The 20,861-nt window shown below is 47.6% G+C and overlaps 1 protein-coding gene across 1 annotated transcript; it reads left to right on the forward strand.

Annotated features, from left to right (window-relative positions):
* The first annotated feature begins 241 nt into the window (after window positions 1-241).
* LOC103048425 (bactericidal permeability-increasing protein-like) lies at window positions 242-18,663 on the forward strand. The gene is made up of 15 exons (XM_088153901.1): window positions 242-478; window positions 1,605-1,719; window positions 2,259-2,387; window positions 3,209-3,364; window positions 5,032-5,095; window positions 5,746-5,809; window positions 6,394-6,485; window positions 7,931-8,107; window positions 8,830-8,889; window positions 13,576-13,743; window positions 14,082-14,149; window positions 14,444-14,486; window positions 14,781-14,844; window positions 16,300-16,376; window positions 17,520-18,663. The coding sequence occupies exons 1-15, from the start codon at window positions 370-372 to the stop codon at window positions 17,568-17,570; spliced, it is 1,437 nt and encodes a 478-aa protein (XP_088010027.1). The 5' UTR covers window positions 242-369; the 3' UTR covers window positions 17,571-18,663.
* Window positions 18,664-20,861: the final 2,198 nt, after the last annotated feature.

Genomic DNA, 20,861 nt, shown 5'->3' on the forward strand with positions numbered 1-20,861 from the left:
CAGCCCTCGCTTTCCATGCAGCCCCTCACAATCTCTTACAATTTGCTTTTTACCCAGTGCGTCTGCTGGTTAAAAGCAAAGGGACTGCAGCATCGAAGCCACAATTTCTGCAGTGACTCACTGGATTGCAACCCCAGGATTGCCGCCAGCCAAAGGGCAGAGCCACTGGGGGAAAGCCCATCCCAAATCTAGGCTGGAAATGGAGCAACCGGGGAAAGGTCTCTTCCGGAAAGAGAAGGCAGCTTCCTGCTTCTTCTCAAAGCTAAGCCTCGCTTCCCCTTTCTCCACCCCAGAAGCACCCAGCTGCAGGGTCTGCGGACATCCACCCTGCTCTGGGCAGAAGGTCTCCAAGAGCTTCGGGTAGGGAAGATGTCCAAGGCCAGCCTACTGCTGCTCTGGCTTTGCTGCTTAGTGCCCTCCCCGCAGGGCATAAACCCAGGATTTGTAGGCAGAATCAGCAAGAAGGGATTGGACTATGGTAGGTACCCAGCTTTTCTTTTCGCCACCCCCTGGGCCCCCTCTGCCCCACAGCCAACAGTCTGACAAGAAGGGGCGTGCAGGGCTCACACAGCCCTGCAAGGAGAGCAGGGGGTGAACCTGAAAGTGACTTTCCTTCGTTGCACCACCAGTTCTTTGGAGCGCTCTCCCCAGGAAATCTGAGTAGCCACCCGTCCCCCCACCCACTAGTTTGCTTTTAGGAAATAATTAAAAACAGGATTCCAACACTAATCCTGGCTTTTCCAACTGGTCTGGAGCCTCAGCTCTTTGGATGATGACCAAGCTGGGTTACTGCACGCAACGGGCATAGCTGACCACAGGAAAACACTTGAACCGCAAAGCAACTTGGGTTCTTTGGGGTTAAAACAGCTCTTCTGCAATCCTGTGTCTGACTAGATCTAGGTGTTTAACACCCTAACCTACCCAGGGCTTAATTAAGGAGGTGTTTGGAATGCAGAGGGCTTTGGGCACCAAAATGCATCCATCAATCATTTTTGTTTCTTCTTGATAGAACCCATATCTTTTGAGGTTGTCTTGCCATTTTAGTTTTTCGACCAGTGTTTTTCAAACTTGGCAACTTTAAGATGGGTGGACTTCAACTTTCAGAATTCCCCAGCCAGCATGCAGGCAATTCTGGGAGTTGAAGGCCACCCATCTTAAAGTGCCCAAGGTGGAAAAACACTGTTTTAGACCATTTGCTTTTGACAGACTGATTGCAAAACAGGGGTGCAATCTGGGGGCGATCAAACAAGTCAAGGGAGTGGTTGCAATGCATGATTGAAGGTCCACCTCTTTTTACATGTGTTGCAATGCATGTAAAAAGGGTCAAGGCTTTGCTCACATGGTTGTAGCCAACAGAAGAGTCTCTTGTTGCAGCAGGCTAAAATTGAAATGAATGAATGAGTGAAGATCGAACTGGCCCTACCATTGGGCAGAGGGATACGACTGCCTCAGAGAGAGGTTCCTGGGGAGGTGGTGACTTCTGCCATATCTTCTAAGTTCCTTGTGCTGTTATTGGTCTATTAAATGTTTCACACCTTGTTCTTAAAAAAACTCTAAAGGGGTAAAAAAAAATGCCAACACACAAACTGCCCACTTTGTTTCAGCACGCCAACAAGGGGTTGCAGCCTTACAAGAGACATTGGCCACGATAACCCTGCCTGAATTCTCTGGCTCCTTCAGAGTTAAAGTGATTGGAAAGGTCAACTACAAGTTCTACAGGTGAGCCTATCGGAGCCAAGAAAGTGCAGGAGCTGCTGCTTGCAGAAGTGATCTGCCTTGGGGTGGAATCAAAATGATTGGGGAGAATTATAATTCTGGAAAAGGTTCAGACATATGGAGCGTGTGCTTGAGACCAGGCCAGCCCCCAAGTCCAGAGCCCCACAGTGGGTCCTGCTCGTCCTTCCCTTGACGAAGGCTACTTGAGAGAAGGAACTCCTTGGTCAACCTGATCTGCTCCTCCTATGTGAATCTTCCTACAAGGAACTGAAACTCTTAGGGTGGCTTCATGCCACACAGCTGATCTGTTTATTGCATTAATCCGTTTCCTGGATTTGCATTTCACTTGAACCATAAGCCTACCAAATCACACGCATACAAAATCTAACTCACGTTAACCCTATTCAAGCTTGCCATATTGTCTGAATGTAATTGCTGGGTCTTTAACTGACCTGGATGGACAAGTTGAGGACAAGATTGAGCCAAGACACTCAACCCCCCTTGACCAAACGTTTTTTTCTCCTCTCCTTCTTTGTTTGCAGTCTGAATATTCGTAAGTTTGAGCTGTTCCACTCAGTAATTGAATCAGTGCCTGGCAAGGGCCTCAGGGTCTCCATCAGCAATGCCGCTGCCGAATTGACTGGCCGATGGGAGGTGAAGAAACGTTGGTTGTGAGTCTCACTGCTCCTTACCTTTCCAAATCTTTCTAGCTGCTCCTGAGATTGTCTGAGTGCTGGAAGGCCACTAGTCCCTCTGCTCCCACATCCAAGTGGCAGAAACAACCGCAACTCCTTCTCAAAACAGAATGTTCATCCTGGGGCCACCACGGCTGGCCTCTTAGACACCACATGGGCATTAGGACCCCATGGTTTAGAGCAGAAGCTCAGGCAGCCATTGTCTGGTATCAGGAATCTACAAATTTTAGAATAATTTTATCTATCTCTATGTAAGTAGAAGGGGAACATGAACCCTTTCTGTTGGGTCAGGAAACTTACTGACTCCCACACAGCTTCTATACGCTTGCTGTCCTCAACTACCCTCTCAACTGGCAGATTAATTCTTTACCAGCTGAACTTCTGCAACATCTATAAAGCCAGCCCCATGTACAGCATGTGACTTTAGTCCACACTGAAGTCAGGACATGGCCAAGTTCTTCCCTCGCCACGGTGGGACCTAGCTCGTGAGCAGCAAAAGTGATAAAGAGCACCAATTCCAGAAGAAACCGTAAGATGTATGTCTTTGGTTCTTCAAAGGAGTCTAATCCCATCCAACATTGGCCTTTATATGAATGTTGGAGACCTCCAAGGCCACACACCATTGTCTCCTTAAAGCCAAATGTGACACAGTCAGCTTGACAGGGGAGACAACAAGCTGCTGGGCAGAAGGAATATCTGCGTTAGCACAGGATTAGGCTGGTGGCTTAATCACCTCTCAAGAAACTGAAGCAAGAGGTGCTTTGTGAGTGCTTCTGTTATATTGTGTTTCCCACCAGCAAGGACCATGGCTCCTTTGACCTGAAGGTGGAGGGGATCTCCATCTCTGTGGACTTGAAGCTGGACAGTGATGCTACTGGCAGACTGGCGGTTACCACCTTGGATTGCAGCACCCGCATTTCCAGCGTCGACATTCACATTTCTGGCAGTCTGGAGTATGTTGACTTTACTGTTACAGCTTGGCTGGAGAGAGTTCTTAATATTAATATCTATCCTTGACATTAGCACCCTCCGGGGCACTTTCTTCCCTATGAAATGGAAGATCTAGGGTCAAACATTATTTATTTATCAGTTTGTGTGCTAGAGTTCTAGTCTGCCTTTCCTCCAGGAGCTCATGGTGGTGTAATGGTATCCCCTCCTCCATATTTTCCCAACAACCATAATCCTGAGAGGAAGGGTGACTGACTCAAAATCATCTAATGATTTTCTAGGGTTAAGAGTGGACTTGAACCCAGGTTTCTCCAGTCCTAGCCCAACACCATTACTAAACGATGCAAAAGGAGCCTGTTTCATACTCCCCCCCCCCCACCAGAATTGGCCTACAAGAACAGTTGGCTGTTGCTGTGGCCTCCACCCAGTTTTCAAATGTAAAGTTTTCTGGGCCCGAGAGTCTGATCCTTTCCCACTGATCAGTTGTGTCCTTCACCCATCCTCAAGCCAGCATAAAACTGCCATTGTGAAACGTGTTGCCCTTCCAGCCAGCCCCTCTCCTGTCTCTGTAGCCAGTTCCTTCCATCCCACAACTTTCTCCAAGATAAGGGGGACAAAGTCTAACACTGAAGGCAGCCCTTGACGGTGTCAGAATTAGGGGGAAAGGAGCTACTCTAACATGGGTATATCTAAAGGCAAACTGAGGCCTGTTTCACTCAAGGGGACATGGCAGAAAAAAAGAAGCTGCCAAGTCATGTTAGTGCCATGCTAGGGCATATGGAGTCACAGCCGTGTCCCAGTCATCCTAAGGGATGGTTCTCGAAGGCTGCAGATCCATCTTCTCCAACATCATGTTTGAAGTTGTGTCTTGGTGGTGCCTTGCCTAGCCAAGCAGTAGAATCTGCTGAAAGCAGTTGCTGAAATGAGAGTCTGTTTGGATGATTTGAGAAGGACACTGGACAGAGACATGGAAAATCATGTTCACAAGGGCTACTAATATTGATGGCTACTACCTCCTGAATCCCAAGCAACAGACCCTCCGCCCCGGTTGCTGGGTGGAGACAAGAGAAGGCGCTCCTCCCCTCTAGTCCTAGCTGGTGACTAGGTCACTAGGTGACACAGAAGGCTGGACTAGATGGGCTTTTCTTAAAGGCAATGCCAAGTCCCTTCCTCCTCTCTCCACACCATCACCTTCCTCAGGACTTCTTAGGGGGGCAGCCATGCCAGTCCAACTACTTCCAGGTTGTGTCAGGTAATGCTACATTCAGATGGCATCTCTTATAAATACTGTAAAAAAGGTTAACTGTTAAGCCAACAGTGGGATGGAGAAGATTCCCTTGAGAAGATCACAGGGTCTGAGGTTTAAAAAGGGTCCATTTGACCCACAGCAAACACCAGACTGAGTATAACCTGTGAATGGTCTGGTGCAGGACTTCTGTCGCTCATGGAGTCCATTGGTCTAGAAATGTCAGATGCCCCTCAGCTCCATAGGATCCTCTGTGTCAACAGAACCCCTTCAGACATTTAAAAAATAATCAAGGAAGGGGAATAGAAATAGAAGAGCTTCTCTTGCCTCTCCTAAACTCTGGCTTGAAGAAGGCAAGGAGGCTTTTGAGGGTCAATTGACTGAGCTACTGAATATGAGCCTCATCTGTGGCCCTTGCCTTCACAGCTGGCTGTATAATCTCTTCCACAATGCCATTGAGTCGGCTTTCAGGAGAGCCATGGAAGACAAGGTAAAGCACCATGCGGTCTGCCCCTGGGCCTTTCACACTAACCTCGATTTCTAGGATGGGAGGCTTGCAAGAATGAGGAGGCATCTGAGCTTTCCAGGCTTGGAGCTGCTCGCACAAAGACACGCACACACACACTCAAAGGTATGCACATTTTTTATGGAGGTTCTGCTGCTGTTCAGCAAGTGGAACATGGAGTCCTTGGATGAGTCACCCTAACAGCTCTTCAGTGAGAGATCAGCAACTCAAAGTGCTTTCTACAGTTGCCTTATGACACTGAGCAATCAAGTTGCTCAACTGAACTCAGCCCACATTTTCAGATTCAGTCAACTGTTATATTGCCAAAAAAACCCCACCATATTTTTCAAGTGATCTTTCCTAATTTTTTTTATCTAGCTCTTCCTCATACATTTGTTTTGATGGAGACCTTTTAAGCCCATTTTTGAGGTTATGGACTCCTTTGCAAAACTCTGTTGTAGCACACAAATGCCTGCTGGCTGGCATACAAATTTAGGAGGTGTCATATACAGCTGCCAGGGGAGGAAGTGGTTGCTTGGAGTGGACCTGGCCCTAATTTACCATCTTTTCTGGTTCCTGCTGAAAGTTGCTGCTTTTCCTCTCTTAAGGGTTATCTTCTTGTGCTTTTTTCCCAGGTCTGTGAGATAGTGAGAAGTTCTGTTAGCTCCAGACTGCAGCCCTATCTTCAGTCTCTGCCAGGTAAGAGCAAAACCCCTGGAGCATCCCTTGGGTGGCCCCGCAAAAGCTCACTCCATCAGAAGGAAAAGAGCATTGTTCAAGGAAACCAATGTTCTTTCTCAACATTTTTGCTCAAGTGGCTTCTCTGGACCAGAACTTCTATTCACTCTCTTGCACTGCTTTTGGGCCCCTTGTTTTCAGAAAGATTCTGAGAGAAGTCCAGGCGAGGGAAGGGATTGGAGACAAAGTCATCTGAGAAAAGACTGAGGGAACTGGGTGTGTTTAGCCTTGAGAAAGGACCACAGAGAGGAGAAATCACTTCTCAAAGGACGCCATCAGAAGAAGGCCATCACCTGCTTTCCATATGGTTCTAGAGTTCAGGACACGGAATGACAGATTTAAAAGAAAGGCAGATTCTTTAAATTTTAAGAAATGTTAAGAAAATGTCCTAAGAGTAAGAAGTAAACAGGCTTTGCCCTTATCACATTATGAGCCACCACAGCATAGTTTGTAGAAATGTTTCTTTTTCTTCATCATCCATGAGACTGCCATACCGGAAGGAGCAACATTCCTGATAACATCTCCATGTTGTCTTTTCCCCCTAGTCACAGCCAGTATTGACCGCACAGCTAGCATCGATTACTCTCTGGTTGGGCCACCAGTTGCTACAAGTGATTGTGTAGACCTGGACCTGAAGGTGAGCTTCAGCAGACAGCTTGGAGGAAGATGCTCCTGCAGAACGATGCTTCCCAGCTGACAGAATTTGCCTGTTTCCATCCTTCTTCCCTCCTTCCCTCCCGCTTTTCAATAATTTATGTCTGTGGGCCCCAGCCTCTTCTTACTAGTACAGGATGCCACCATTTTAGGGCTTCCCTGCAGTTCTTGTTTGTTTCTCACTTCAAAATGGGGAGAAACCAAGCCACTGAATTCGGGGCATTTGTGGGTGGAGAGGGCATCTTGGGCTACAGATCACCCACTGCTGCTATTAACCGACTACTATTTGCATCTAAAGATAGTTCTCCTCTTGCACCTGGTTTGGACAGTGGGAGGCTCCGGCTCTTTCAAACTGCCCTGTGCCCAGCGTCCAGCAGGTCTCTCAGCCTATCACTAGCTTGGAGTCCTAACTCTGAAAGAGGGATTGACCGGACTAACAGCTGCCCAGCACAGAGAGAGGCATAGCACTGAAACAGCAGAGAGAGTTGGAGCCACGTCTCTCTCCAACCCTAACCCTAACCCACCAGTTTAGCCATCTGTCAAACCTAGTCTTCCTAGCCCCAGTCCACATTCAAGAGGGTGTCTGATGTGGGTTTTCTAGTGAGAAGGAGGGGAACTTAGCTGTTCCAATTCCTATCTTTAATCTGTTCTGTGCAATGTAAACGAAGGCACTGCCATTTGGCAGGAAAGAGGTCAAGATTTGAGGACAGAAATTTTTATGTGGGTCTGATTTTCTGCCAGCTCATCCATTCCATCTCAGCAGTTTGGAAGAGAAGGTTAGAACTGAAGACTAAATGAAGGAAAGAGAAGCATTTAGGGCATTTGCTCACCCTTTTTAGAATGTCTAATGCAGTGTTTCTCAACCTTGGCAACTTTAAGACCTGTGGACTTCAACTCCCAGAATTCCCCCCACCCACCCTAAGACCAGTCCACAGGTCTTAAAGTTACCAAGGTTGAGAAACACTGGCCTAATGATTGCTTCTCCTGAAATAACATCTGCAAGGGCTTTCCTGCAATGCCATACTGCTGCCCTACAATCTGCAAGTTACATGGTTCTTCATATGCGCCAGCGTGCTTTAATTGTGCTTCAAGGGTTTGTTTCATTTCACTTCCATTAGCCACTTGGATCATCTTGGTGAGTGGGAAGGAAGGGCACGTTAGTGGAAGAACTCAAGAAGCAACCCTGTTTTGCCTTTTCAGAAGACTCTTTCCCCAGCACTGCATTGCACGCCTGGCATTTTGAAGTGTGGTTTCTCTTGTTCAACAGGAAAGGCAACAGGTGTAAATTCAGCCCTAACCAGGGTGATATGGAAGAATGGAAGAGTCTGTAAATCAGCATTCATGTACTAAAGACCAAAAGAGAGAGATTTCCCCAGGACCCTTTCCTCTTTTCGTGTCTTCCTAACTTTTTATGTCCTCTCCCACCAGGGCGAATTTTTTTCCACCACCCATCGTTCTCCTGCTCCTTTCCCACCACCCGCCTTGGCTCTTCCGGTGGATCATGACCGCATGATCTACTTTGGGATCTCCACTTACTTCTTCAACACAGCGGGCAATGTCTACTACAGAGCAGAATCACTGACCTTCTGGGTCACGGATAACATGGTGAGGGCAGAGCAGGATCGTGAAGTCATTCTCAGAAGCATCTGCACTTGCTAATCCTGCTTTCCTCTGCCCTGATCCTGTGCACAATTAATCCTGCCACAGTCTGCAAAAGGGGGGGGGGCAGTGGAGCTCCAGAATCCCAAAAATGTATCCCAAGTGAAGTTTGCAAGCGGTGACTTTAATCAACAAAGCTGCAGCAGTTTCTGCTGGAATATGGGAAGCCACTGTTGAAGGTGGGGCACATTGTTCAATAAATGAAGATGTCTCAGTGTAGACATAGGATGTGGAGTGGATCCCCTCCTCCACTGGATTCCAACATCCTGACAGAATCTGGAACATTTATTTTGGATTGTCTGGAAATCTAGTTCTCTGAATTGGAAGCCTTTAGGTGTAAGTTGGCTGTTTGTTGGCTCTAGGAGACTCAGAGATCTTGTATTCCTTATTCATCTCCTTGCCTTAAGACTTATACTGGTACCTAGCTGAGTAGGTAATGAAGATGTTTCATGGAAAAATGTACAAGTAATTCACAGAAATGTAACTCTAGGGCATTGGAACAAGCTGCAACCCCACCTTTCAACCCCAGACAAGATTAATTGTAATTGTATTCATAATTGAGCCAGATAGGGTCAACAGGTCCTGGGGCTAAAATTGATTTAGGATTTGCTCTGCTCCCTTTCCTGCTTTCCCATCTCGTCCCCTTCAAGCGTCTTTCCTTCCCGCAGGTTCCTAAGGAGTTTAAAATCCGGCTGAACACCACCTCGTTCGAACCTTTCATCCCACAGGTCAGCATCTCTCCCTTGCTACTCCAGACTCCAAAGAAAATGGATTTGGGGGCCTGTGTGTGGGGGGTGCTGCTAAGAATATCTGGGGGGTGAGGGTCTGGAACATTCTGCAATTGCACCTTCCCAAATGATAAAGTAATGAGACCAATGACGAACCTCGGAATCACATTTGAAATGCAGCAGAAGGCAGAAATGGCAAGGATATAAATCAGAGGGGATCTGATAACACCTTTTTCTCATAAAATATGTTAATCTGAAAAGGTGCCGCCAGATTCCTTCTGACTTTTGGCTGTCATAGACTAGCGCAGCTCTTTTCCTACAATGCTGTAAGGATATAAAAAGTGGAAAGTTATTTCTGAGCTTCTGTTAACCCCTGAATTTCTCTGGGTTTCAAAGAAGTGGAGGGAACCCATTACCTCGCTAAATTATTTTGCAGATCCTGCCAATGGGTCTCCAAATTGTTACTATCCCAGTTGTGCACGGCAGCAAGGAGTCAGTTTGCAAGAGGACCTCGTGGTTGCCTTTGTTGTTGTTGTTGTTTAGTCGTTAAGTCGTGTCCGACTCTTCGTGACCCCATGAGCCACATTGCGCCAGGCCTTCCTGTCCTTCACTGCCTCCCTGAGTTTGCTCAGTTTCATGCTCATTGCTTCAGGGATGCTATCTAACCATCTCATCCTCTGCCGTCCTCTTCTCCTTTTGCCTTCAATCTTTCCCAGCATCAGGGTCTTCTCCAAAGAGATCTCTCTTCGCATTAGGTGGCCAAAATATCTGAGCTTGAGCTTCATTATCGATCCTTCCAATGAGCAATCAGGGTTGATTTCCTTTAAGATTGACTGGTTTGACCTCCTAGCAGTCCAGGGGACTCTCAAGAGTCTTCTCCAGCACCACAGTTCAAAGGCATCAATTCTTCGGCGCTCGGCCTTCTTTATGGTCCAGCTCTCACAGCCATACATTACTACTGGAAAAACCATAGCTTTGACTATGCGGATCTTTGTCGGCAAGCTGACGTCTCTGCTTTTTAATATGCTATCTAGGCTTGCCATAGCTTTCCTCCCAAGGAGCAAGCGTCTTTTAATTTCATGGCTGCAGTCTCCATCTGCGGTGATCTTGGAGCCCAAATAAATGAAGTCTGTTACTGCTTCCATTTCTACCCCTTCTATTTGCCAGGAATTGATGGGTCCAGATGCCATGATCTTAGTTTTTTTAATGTTGAGTTTCAAGCCAGCTTTCGCACTCTCCTCTTTCACCCTCATCAAGAGGCTCTTTAGTTCTTCTTCACTTTCTGCCATTAGGGTGGTATCGTCCGCATATCTGAGGTTGTTGATGATTCTCCCTGCAATCTTAATTCCGGCTTGTGATTCTTCCAGCCTGGCATTTCTCATGATGTACTCTGCATATAGGTTAAATAAGCAGGGTGACAGTATACAGCCTTGTCGTACACCTTTCCCTATTTTGAACCAATCGGTTGTTCCATGACCGGTTCTAACTGTTGCTTCTTGGCCCGCATACAGATTTCTCAGGAGACAGGTAAGGTGGTCCGGTACTCCCATCTCTTTAAGAATTTGCCACAGTTTGTTGTGATCCACACAATCGAAGGCTTTTGCATAGTCAATGAAGCAGAAGTAGATATTTTTCTGGAACTCTCGTGCTTTCTCCATGATCCAGCGAATGTTGGCAATTTGATCTCTAGTTCCTCTGCCTCTTCGAAACCCAGCTTGTACATCCGGTAGTTCTCGGTTCATGTATTGCTGAAGCCTAGCTTGTAGGATTTTGAGCATAACCTTGCTAGCATGTGAAATGAGTGCAATTGTGCGATAGTTTGAGCAGTCTTTGGCATTGCCCTTCTTTGGAACTGGAACATAAACTGACCTTTTCCAATCCCGTGGCCACTGTTGCGTTTTCCAAACTTGCTGGCATATTGAGTGCAGCACTTTAACACCATCATCTTTTAGTATTTTAAATAACTCAGCTGGAATACTGTCATCTCCACTAGCTTTGTTGTTAGCAATGCTTCCTAAGGCCCACTTGACTTCACTCTCTAGGATGTCTGGCTCAAGGTCATTGATCACACCAGCATGGACATCAGGGACATTAAGATCTTTCTTGTATAGTTCTTCTGTGTATTCTTGCCACCTCTTCTGCTTCTGTTAGGTCCCTGCCTTTTTTGTCCTTTATCATGCCCATCTTTGCACTAAACGCTCCTTTGATATCTCCAATTTTCTTGGAGAGATCTCTAGTCTTCCCCATTCTATTGTTTTCCTCAATTTCTTTGCATTGTTCATTTAAGAAGGCCTTCTTATCTCTCCTGGCTATTCTCTGGAAATCTGCATTCAATTGCTTATATCTTTCCCTTTCACCCTTGCTTTTCGCATTCCTTCTTTCCACAGCTATTTGTAAAGCCTCATCAGACAGCCATTTTGCTTTCTTGCATTTCTTTTTCTTTGAGATGGTTTTAGTTGCTGCCTCCTGTACAATGTTACGGACCTCCGTCCATAGTTCTTCAGGCACTCTGTCTACCAAATCTAACCCTCTAAATCTATTCATCACCTTCACTGTGTACTCACAAGGAATATGATCTAAGTCATACCTGAGTAGTCTAGTGGTTTTCCCTACCTTCTTCAATTTAAGCCTAAATTTTTCAGTAAGAAGCTCATGATCTGAGCCACAGTCAGCTCCTGGTCTTGTTTTTGCTGTCTGTATAGAGCTTCTCCATCTTTGGCTGCAAAGTATATAATCAATCTGGTTTCGGTATTGACCATCTGGTGATGTCCATGTGTAGAGTCGTCTCTTGTGTTGTTGGAAAAGAGTGTTTGCTATGAGTAGCTTGTTCTCTTGACAGAACTCTATTAGCCTTTGCCCTGCTTCATTTTGTACTCCAAGGCCAAACTTGCCTGTTATTCCGATTACTCCTTGTCTTCCTACTTTAGCATTCCAATCCCCTATGATGAAAAGGACATTTTTTTTGGTGCTAGTTCTAGAAGGTGTTGTAGGTCTTCATAGAAGCGGTCAACTTCAGCTTCTTCAGCATCAGTGGTTGGGGCATAGACTTGGATGACTGTGATATTGAATGGTTTGCCTTGGATACGCCCTGAGATCATTCTGTCGTTTTTGAGGTTGTACCCCATTACTGCCTTTCCCACTCTCTTATTCACTATGAATGCAACTCCATTTCTTCTAAGGGTTTCTTGCCCACAGTAGTAGATATAATGGTCACCCGAATTAAATTCACCCATTCCCGTCCATTTCAGTTCGCTGATTCCCAAGATGTCGACGTTCAATCTTGTCATCTCATGTTTGACCACATCCAGCTTGCCTTGGTTCATAGATCTTACATTCCAGGTACCTATACAATATTGTTCTTTGCAGCATCGGACCTTCTTTTCGCTTCCAGATACATCCACAGCTGAACGTCCTTTCGGCTTTGGCCCAGCCGCTTCACTCTTTCTGGAGCTACTTGGAAATGCCCTCCGCTCTTCCCCAGTAGCATATTGGACACCTCCCGACCTGAGGGGCTCATCTTCCGGCGTCATATCTTTTAGCCTTTTAACGTTGTCCATGGGGTTTTCTTGGCAAGGATACCGGAGTGGGTTGCCATTTCCTTCTCCAGTGGACCACATTTTGTCAGAACTCTCTGTCATGACCTGTCCGTCTTGGGTGGCCCTGCACGGTATAGCTCATGGCTTCACTGAGTTATGCAAGCCCCTTCGCCACGACAAGGCAGTGATCCATGAAGGGGCGTGGTTGCCTTAAGAAGCGTCAAACCACCATTTTAAGCTTTTTAGTGCAGAGAAGATGTACGGATCCCACCCTGCATTAATATCCAGTCCATGGCCCACAAGTGGATAAAGTCAAGGCAGTCAAATATTGAATTACAAATTAAAGGCAGCACCCCAAGTGATGGAATAATAATTTTAAAAAAGGTTTGGTCTCTGTTTCATTTATTTCTGTCACTTATATGCGAGTCCATTTCCAGTGACTCTGAAGATTAGAAACAATAATGCAATAATTAATGAGTCTGATGCACCACTGTTTGGGGGCAGCCTGATCTTATTTGTCCGCAAATGTCTTCCTGAAAAACCATCTTTTGTAATATTAGCCCTGCATGGGCTTTATGTTCCCATATTCTTTCATGACTCCTGACCAACCCTATGGCTGTATTCACACAACACACTGAAGTCACCCATTTTTCTGGTTCACAGACTACACTGAACTGTAAACTTACCTAATGGGTTTGCACAGCACACTAAGACACTGAGAAACCTAAGCGATATTATGATGACCCAGGAAGTTATGTGAATGGTAAATTGGGTAAACGTGTTGTGTGAACGAGTTGTGCACTGAGGCTACATGCTGAGGTGCAAGAGGATCTCACAGGTGTCTTGAGCATCAAGCCAAGTGTTTGGAGGATTGGTCCTGGAGCCCTGAGCAACTGGGCCAAAGGAGAGAGGAGGAATGTCTAAAGGGACGTTCATCGGTCTGTCCTCCAAAGGCTACAAGGTTGTCTGTTATTTTGCGAGAGGCCATTCCACAAAACATATTGGTTGTTCTTAGAAGAGCTTAGCCATGTCCCTTTAATTTTCACCCCAGAGAAAAACCACCATGGACCCCCAGGTCTCCCAGAGGGCGGAGGCGATCCACACAAGAGGACTCTGCATGGAAATGTGACTTTTTCTTTGTCATTCCCAGATTAAGAAGCTGTTCCCCAACATGCTCATGAAGCTGCGGGTCTCACCTTCTTCGGCCCCGTCTCTGACCATCTCCCCTGAAACCCTGTCGCTGACTCCTTTGGTTGATATCCAGGCATTCGCGATTCTCCCTAATTCCTCCCTGGCTCCCCTCTTTCTGATTGGGGTGGTAAGTTAAGCCTACATGTTGCTGTCAACGGTCAACAATTCAGACATTTCACAACATCTTTTGGCCCCCCTCATCTCTTCCATCTCCACCTAGATTTGTAATTTTTTTTTAATATGCTTTGTTTTGAGGATGCCCATTTCTGCCTGCTCCCATTTCAGACTTTTCCTTCAGAATTGTGAACAAGCCCGCCTGTTTTTGAAGATCAACACGACCCGTTCCTATCACGTTTAGATTACTAATCTTTAAAAAAATCAAGGGTATATCCAAATGTGGCCCAATCTGAAAAGAGGACAGAAGCTTGTGCATAACAGCTCCAATCTGCTTCTTTCCTATTGCAGTCAACCACAGTTTCAGCCAAAGTTGCTGTCAACTCTACTAGGATCTTTGGGACACTGAAACTTGACAGGTGAGCGGCAGCAGAGCAGACCCTAATGCTGATGCAGGATGGAAACATCTGCTTGCAAGGGTAGAGGTGCCAACTGTTGTGAAATACATAGTGTTCTGCAAAGGGGTCATGACTTACTGTTGGCATCCTTGTCCTGGAAATGATGGGGTATGAAGTTGGAGCTGTAGCACACTTGCAAAGGACTTAATTGACTCATTCCAGAGTGGTTTATTCTACTAACTTGGCTCAATTTATCTTGCCGTATTGATTTCTTATCAGGCTTTAAAAACATTGCTCTGTCTGCCCCTCCTGTAGGTTGACATTCTCCTTAAAGCATTCAGACATTGGGATCTTCTCGGTAAGAATTTTTTTCCCCTGAAATTGCGTGGGGCCCCCCTTCTTCCCAGTCTCCTTGGGTTTCCAGCCAGGAGCCCAGTTCACGTTGGGGTCATCCTGCCTCCCCAGGATCTTCCCCAAAGACCTGTCAGTTTCACTCCTTCTGGTGGGTCCAGTGCTATGGATGGGGAACTGGCTAAGAAGGAAGATGCCTTTTGTCTACCGGCCAAGGCTGACGTAGGACATCCTATTGAGGGAGGAGAATCAATCAAGTTTATTTGGGTTTCTCACTTTGGATTTCTCTCCCAATGCTCAGGTACAGATAATGGAATCCCTCATGAACTTCCTTGCAGCCAGCATCCTAATTCCTCAGATGAACGGTAAGGGCTTGTAAAGTCAGAAGATATTACTTCCCCCTCGGAAGCTGCAAATGGTCCAGAATGCATCGGCCCATGCGCTCACTAACACCTGATGCTGGAAGCACATTACATCTGTGCAACCAGCTAGCTTCTGGATGCAGTTTGAAGGGCTGATTTTTAACCTATAAAACCCTCTACGCCTGAGCGCCAGATTATACCTTTCGAGACCGCATGTTCCGCTTAAGATCAGCCCAACCTATGCCTTTATCCAGGAGAAGCAGCTTGTGGTTTCCCACTTTCAGGAGGGGACGGAGATGAGGCCGGGAGGCGCTGCTTCTTGGTGACCTCACTGGCCCTTTGAAACGGCCTCCCAACTGAAATTAGATGACCCCCTCCCTAAACTGCCTTCCACGACAACTTAAAACAGAACTCTTTTTTAAAGCAGTCAGAGACTGGCACCCTTCATTGCTATTTTTGTTGTGGTTTTCCAACTTATTTTTAAATTCTGAATGTTACCTTGGACACTTTATGCTATATGCGTCTCTCTGTGAACCGCTGAGAGTCCTTAACTGGGTGGCAAAACATCAGAAGGAGTCTGAGAGCGGCGTTTCCGACTAACACATTTCATCCAGAGGGTCACAGAAGGCTCTCCTCCCACAGTGTCTGACTGGGAGGAGAGATATATTTAAATAACCACAATCCCCACAGCTGTGTGAAGCAGGCTGCTAAGTGCCCATTCCCAGATGGGGAAAGAGAGTCCGGAAGTCCAACGCTGCCCTCGGGCCACATTGCTGCAGATGCAGCCCTCCCGGACATCTGGGAGGGAGCGAAGGCCCGAGCGCTCTGCATTGCACCCAGATGCGCGTCGCACACCTGTAGGAAAGGGGAGGACCTTGCATCACAGCAACACGGTGTGTCTTTCATTGCCTTGGATATTGTGGAGACCTCTGGCTGTTTGCATCTCAGAGGAGGGAGCTGGCAGGGGGCACGTTTGGAAAAGGGAATCTGGCCTCGCCTTCCCACCTTTGTATGCGCGTGTGTGCCTTTAAGTCACTCTTGACTCCGGGACAAGTCCCTGCAGTTTTCTTGGCAAGGTTTTTCAAAAGTGGTTTGCCATTTCTTTCTTCCTAGGGCTGGGAGAGAGGGACTGGCCCAAGGCCACCCAACCAACTTCGTGCCTCAGGCGGGACTAGAACTCAGGGTCTCCCGGTTTCTAGCCTGGTGACTCCACCGCGACACCCAGCTGGGTCTTGGTGGCCTGCTAGAATCAAATAAAATGTTTGCAAACCTAACTTTTCCAGCTCGCATGAAAAGCTTATGCCTTGTAATAAAAAAAAAATAGTTGGAAAAGGTTCTGATTTTGAGCCACCGAACGTGAATGCTGAAAGGAGGCGATAAATCAGACCTCACCTACAAACCCAGAGTGCTTCCGAGGCTTTGCTTCCCTGCATGACGCTCGTGGCTTCTCTCTTGCAGCCCGTCTGGCTGAGGGGTTCCCCCTCCCGCTCCTGGATCAACTGCAGCTCTCCGACCCCGTCCTCCAGACTCACCAGGTGAGTGACCGGCCACCATCGCCCCAGAGAAACCGCAGGGCGTCCAGAGGAGGTCCCAGAGGGTTGAGGGCCAAAAGAAGGGCAGGGAGGCCCCCCCGATGGCCGTGTGTCCCGTCCAGCATCAGTGCTGGGTCGTTGGAGCAGACCGTCCTAGGGAGCCTGGGCCCACCAGGGTCCTTGAGTTATATCCTTCAATTGTATTGAATTACATTCTTCTTTTGGAGCACAGGGTGGCCCCGACCCGGCTGGCCTTCCGCAAGGCTTTAAAAACCCGGTTATGTGCCCGAGCCAGGGGTCCCGGAAGTGTTAAGGGCCCCGTTACCTGGCTGCACTGTTGATTTTTATGTAAAGTTCATGATAATTCTCGGCTGCCCACATGTATAAATTGTAATAGTTTTAATGGTTTTAATGATTGAAATTGTTCGCCACCCAGAGTCACTTGGACTGAGATGGGCGGCTATAGAAATTGCATAAATAAATAAAAAAAAAATGCACTCAAATTTGGTACCACCAAACAGCATCCTTTCTCAGACGGTATGATTATTGTGCCTCCTTGTACCCACTGAAACCAAATGTGGCAGCAGGGATGGGCGAGGGAGAGAGGGTCATTTGGTTCACATCTCGGAGTGAATGCATCTAATTTTGCATTTTCAATCCACTTTGTTATGACTCTCACTTTTCAAAATATTGCAGGGCAGTTCAGCGTGTTTTTTGTGGAAATACAGTAAAGAAAAGAATGTAAAAAAGTGCATGTACTCATTAAAATAAAGTATAAAATTGAATGATTGAATGATTATATGCCATCGAGTCGGTGTGGATTCTTAGGGACCACATCGATAGATTTTCTCCATGAAATACATAAAATGGTATGTAAAATTTTATAAAATACAGATACAACATGTATAAAAGGCATAAGTTTAGGGGACATTGTAAAACATTGCAAAGAAGGATGTGCATGTTTGGCGAAGGGCGCACAGAATATATACAAATTTTGTCGTGAACATTTTGAAACTCCGCAAACCAGAGAGGTTGCAAACGGAGGCAGCGAGGCCCAAATTCGCCTCCCCATCGCCGCAGGATCCTGCTTTTCTGATTGCGCCAGAGAGCGCGGTGGCTGACCCTTTGCCTTCTGCCCCCCCACAGGACTTCCTGCTCTTTGCCTCAGACGTGCACTACAGACAGAGAAGATGCTGAGAACAGACAGAGGGAAAGAGGAGCGAACGGAGCAATATTAACCCCACCTCGGTTGCGCTGGGAGTTCAATTCGGATTCTACGGAAAATTCTCCAGGAACGGCTCTTTTAGCACTGAATTCCCCAACCTGCAGCCCTCCAGAAACGTTGGGCGACAATTCCCACAGTCTCTTGAGGCTTCGTGGAAGTTGTTATCCCACGCGTCTGGAGGGCACCGGGTGGGGAAGGGTACTTCAGTGGCCATTTTCTTCGCGGTATTTCAATGACGTCCATGTCTTCCCTCCCCGCCCTGCCCTTTCACCTCTTCTGCAAGGTGACTCGAGCTCCAAGAATCCCCCACTTGCAAGCTGACGGAGTTACGAGGAGGAACCCCTGGTGCTTTTCTGGGGTGCTGTCCCCGGAAACAGACGGGAGTAGCGTTGGATGGAGCAAAGCCAGATGTGTGTTTGCCCAGGCTTAAGCCATTTGCACCTTTTGACAACTTTAAAAAAACAGCAACAGTTGGAGACACAGAGTGCAGGCATTGCTCCGGGATAGCATTTCTCCTCTCGTTCCGCACCAGATGGCAGCTGACCCGCCACGTGAAGGTGGATTTTGCGCCTCAAGTTGGAAAAGAGCCCCCCAGAAGCCAGCCAGGGAACTGAGCCGGTAGCAGGCTCCCGGAGTGGACTTGCAAGGCCCTTCAGGGCGCCCGGAGAGCTTCAGGGCCACCTGGTCCAACCAGGGCAGGGCACCAGCTGCAGCGGCCGGGACAGCCGCTCCTCAGCCCAGGAGGGAGGCTGGGGGGGGGCGCTGAGGCCTGGCAGGCTTGCTTGGAGCAGCTGCCCGGGGGAGATCAGGCGGGCCCCTCCCGGTCAGGTCTCTGGAAACGTTTAACATGGGTCTTTCGGGGGGAGGGGGGGTTCCTCGGGTCTATCCGACATAATCTTGCGTTCCGTTCCTGGCTTCGACTGGCTTTATTACTGGGATTGCTTCGACTGGTTTTTAACCTCACTGGTGGGGAAGCTTCCATTTTTGCTCATCTAGCCTGCACAGTGCCAAGGATTGTTTGACTGCTTGTTTAAACTGTTTAAATAAATAAAATAAATAAATTGCGTGGGGGTAGAAGTATTACAAATAACCACCCAGGGAGCTTTGCCCATTGGGCAGTTTAAACACTTTCAGTAAAGAAATAAATAGCCCCGTCCTCCCGGAGCCAGCCTTTTCCTTCCAGCCTTCCTCTTGCCAAGAAGGCAAGAGCCGGTTGCTGGGCTGAAAGGAGTAGCTGGGGCTGGGACGGCTCTTCCTCCCCAAAGCGGAAGCCTAAAGAGGGAGGGAGGGAGGAAGGAAGGAAGGAAGGAGAAAGAGGAGAGAGGGATGGATGGATGGATGGATGGAAGGAAGGAAGGAAGGAAGGAAGGAAGGAAGGAAGGAAGGAAGGAAGGAAGGAAGGAAGGAAGGAAGGAAGGAAAGGGGAGAGAAGGAAGGAGGGAGGGAGGAATATTTTCCACTACCTATCTACAAAGTATGTATGTACAAAGCTGCCCAGAGTCACTCTGTGTGAGAAGGGCGGCTATATAAATGTGATGTATGAATAAAAATAAATAAATAAGGGAGGGAGGGAGGGAGGGAGAGTTTCCACTACATGTGTACAAAGTACATGTGTCAAAGCTGCCCAGAGTCACTCTGTGTGAGATGGGTGGCTATATAAATGTGATGTATGAATAAAGTCTGCGCTGCAACCTGTCCATCTGAGGAACTCCATGAAGAGAAGAAGCTAACATCCTAAGCGCAGGGTCCCTAATCCCATGAGAGAGGTGCTTCTCATGTGTGAGGAAGACAGACTGATTCCTCCCCAAATCCCACACTTTGGAATAATTGTGCAGGCAGAAATTCAACCATTCCATAAGCTAGCCACAAATAGTTACTACAGGGCATAATTTCGTCTCTCTCAAATGATGAGGGAAGCATGCTCAGTATCTGCCTTGATGCATCTCTCTCCAGCTCAGGGGTGACCTGGAAGATCAAGGCTGTAATTCCATCACAGAACGCAAGACCGAACTGAGGCCAACAATCAAAAGCGTCATAAAAGAACCTCGCCAACAAATAAACCCACCCCAAAAGAATAACAAAACATCTCAACGGCATCAAAAGAGACAAAGCAACACACACAAAGCCATGTGATTCCCAACATTCAAAACATGCTTCTTCCGGGCTACGTGGAAAAGGCAGATCTTAATTGCTCTCCTGAAACCCAGGAGGAAGTTCCAAAGCGTGGAGGCGGTGATCCAAAATGCCCACTTCCTGCCAGATGGCCTTCGCAAAGAAACGGGACTTGAGGAAGTTGACCTGTTCAACCTGTTCGGACAGGTGGATGAAGACAGGAGACAGTGGCCCCTCAGATAACCAAGTCCAAAGCCACTTAGGGCTTTACAGGTGACAACCAGCACCTTGAATCGACCCAGAAGCCAACTGGAAACCAGTGAAGCTCCCAAAGCAGTGGGATCACCAAACAGGAAACGCCATCTCCACCCGGGCACCACATTTTAGACCAGCTGTAGCTTCCCAAAGCTTTTCAAGGGCAGCCTCCCATGGAGCACCTACAATAATCCAAACAGGAGGTGACCACAGTACGAGTGACTGTTAGCAGGGCTTCCCGTTGCACAATCGGTGCACAAGATGCAGCTGTGCAAAAGTGCTTCTGCACTCACAGCTCCAAGGACCCCCAAACTGTAGACGGCCTCTGAGGGTGTGTACGTGCGTGTTGTTCAAAGCCAAAGGGGGGCTCCTCTGGAACCATTCGGCCCACAGACCGAAAGCTTGGGTGGAGGGATCGTGTCTCCCCATCCAGATCCTGACAGGCTCAGGCACTGGGTTAGTAGTACAGACTGTAACAGATTGGACTCTGCTCTAATTCCCTGGGTTTCGAAGTATGCCTGGAACTTGGAGTGTTCTCATGCGTCAATCCAGTCAGTGCTCCTGGAGAAAGGGGAAGGGGACAGAGAACGAGATCATGACTGCTCCGCAGGGAGGCTCATTGCAAAGCTAGGTCCAAAGCTTCTGGTTTTCCTTATCTTACTGCTGGGTTGGACATTCAGCGGCTCAAGAACTAGAGGAACAACTGATTGTCTGGCAATAAGGAGATTATCAGTAGAAGCCAAAGGGAGAACCCATAGAAGGCTTCTCCTTTGATGTCAGCCCATCAAAGCACTCGCCCTCGGCCGGGGTTCCCTACACGGGGAAGTGAAGTTGCAACACCGTCTGTTGGCTGTGAGGATCCCAGAAGCGGTGGAGAAGCCGTGGCATCTGCCGAG

The sequence above is a fragment of the Python bivittatus genome, unplaced genomic scaffold, assembly GCF_059951505.1.
Source record: "Python bivittatus isolate LINGU-HERP-01145 unplaced genomic scaffold, Pbiv_v1 ctg000700_np1212, whole genome shotgun sequence".
In the NCBI taxonomy this organism is placed as follows: domain Eukaryota; kingdom Metazoa; phylum Chordata; class Lepidosauria; order Squamata; family Pythonidae; genus Python; species Python bivittatus.

Bases quoted from the DNA above. Each gene is read 5' to 3' on its own strand.
- LOC103048425 (XM_088153901.1), top strand. From the start codon at position 370: ATGTCCAAGGCCAGCCTACTGCTGCTCTGGCTTTGCTGCTTAGTGCCC. The intron at 479-1,604 runs GTAGGTACCCAG...ACTTTGTTTCAG, and splicing joins CAAGAAGGGATTGGACTATG to CACGCCAACAAGGGGTTGCA. The intron at 5,810-6,393 runs GTAAGAGCAAAA...TTTTCCCCCTAG, and splicing joins CTATCTTCAGTCTCTGCCAG to TCACAGCCAGTATTGACCGC.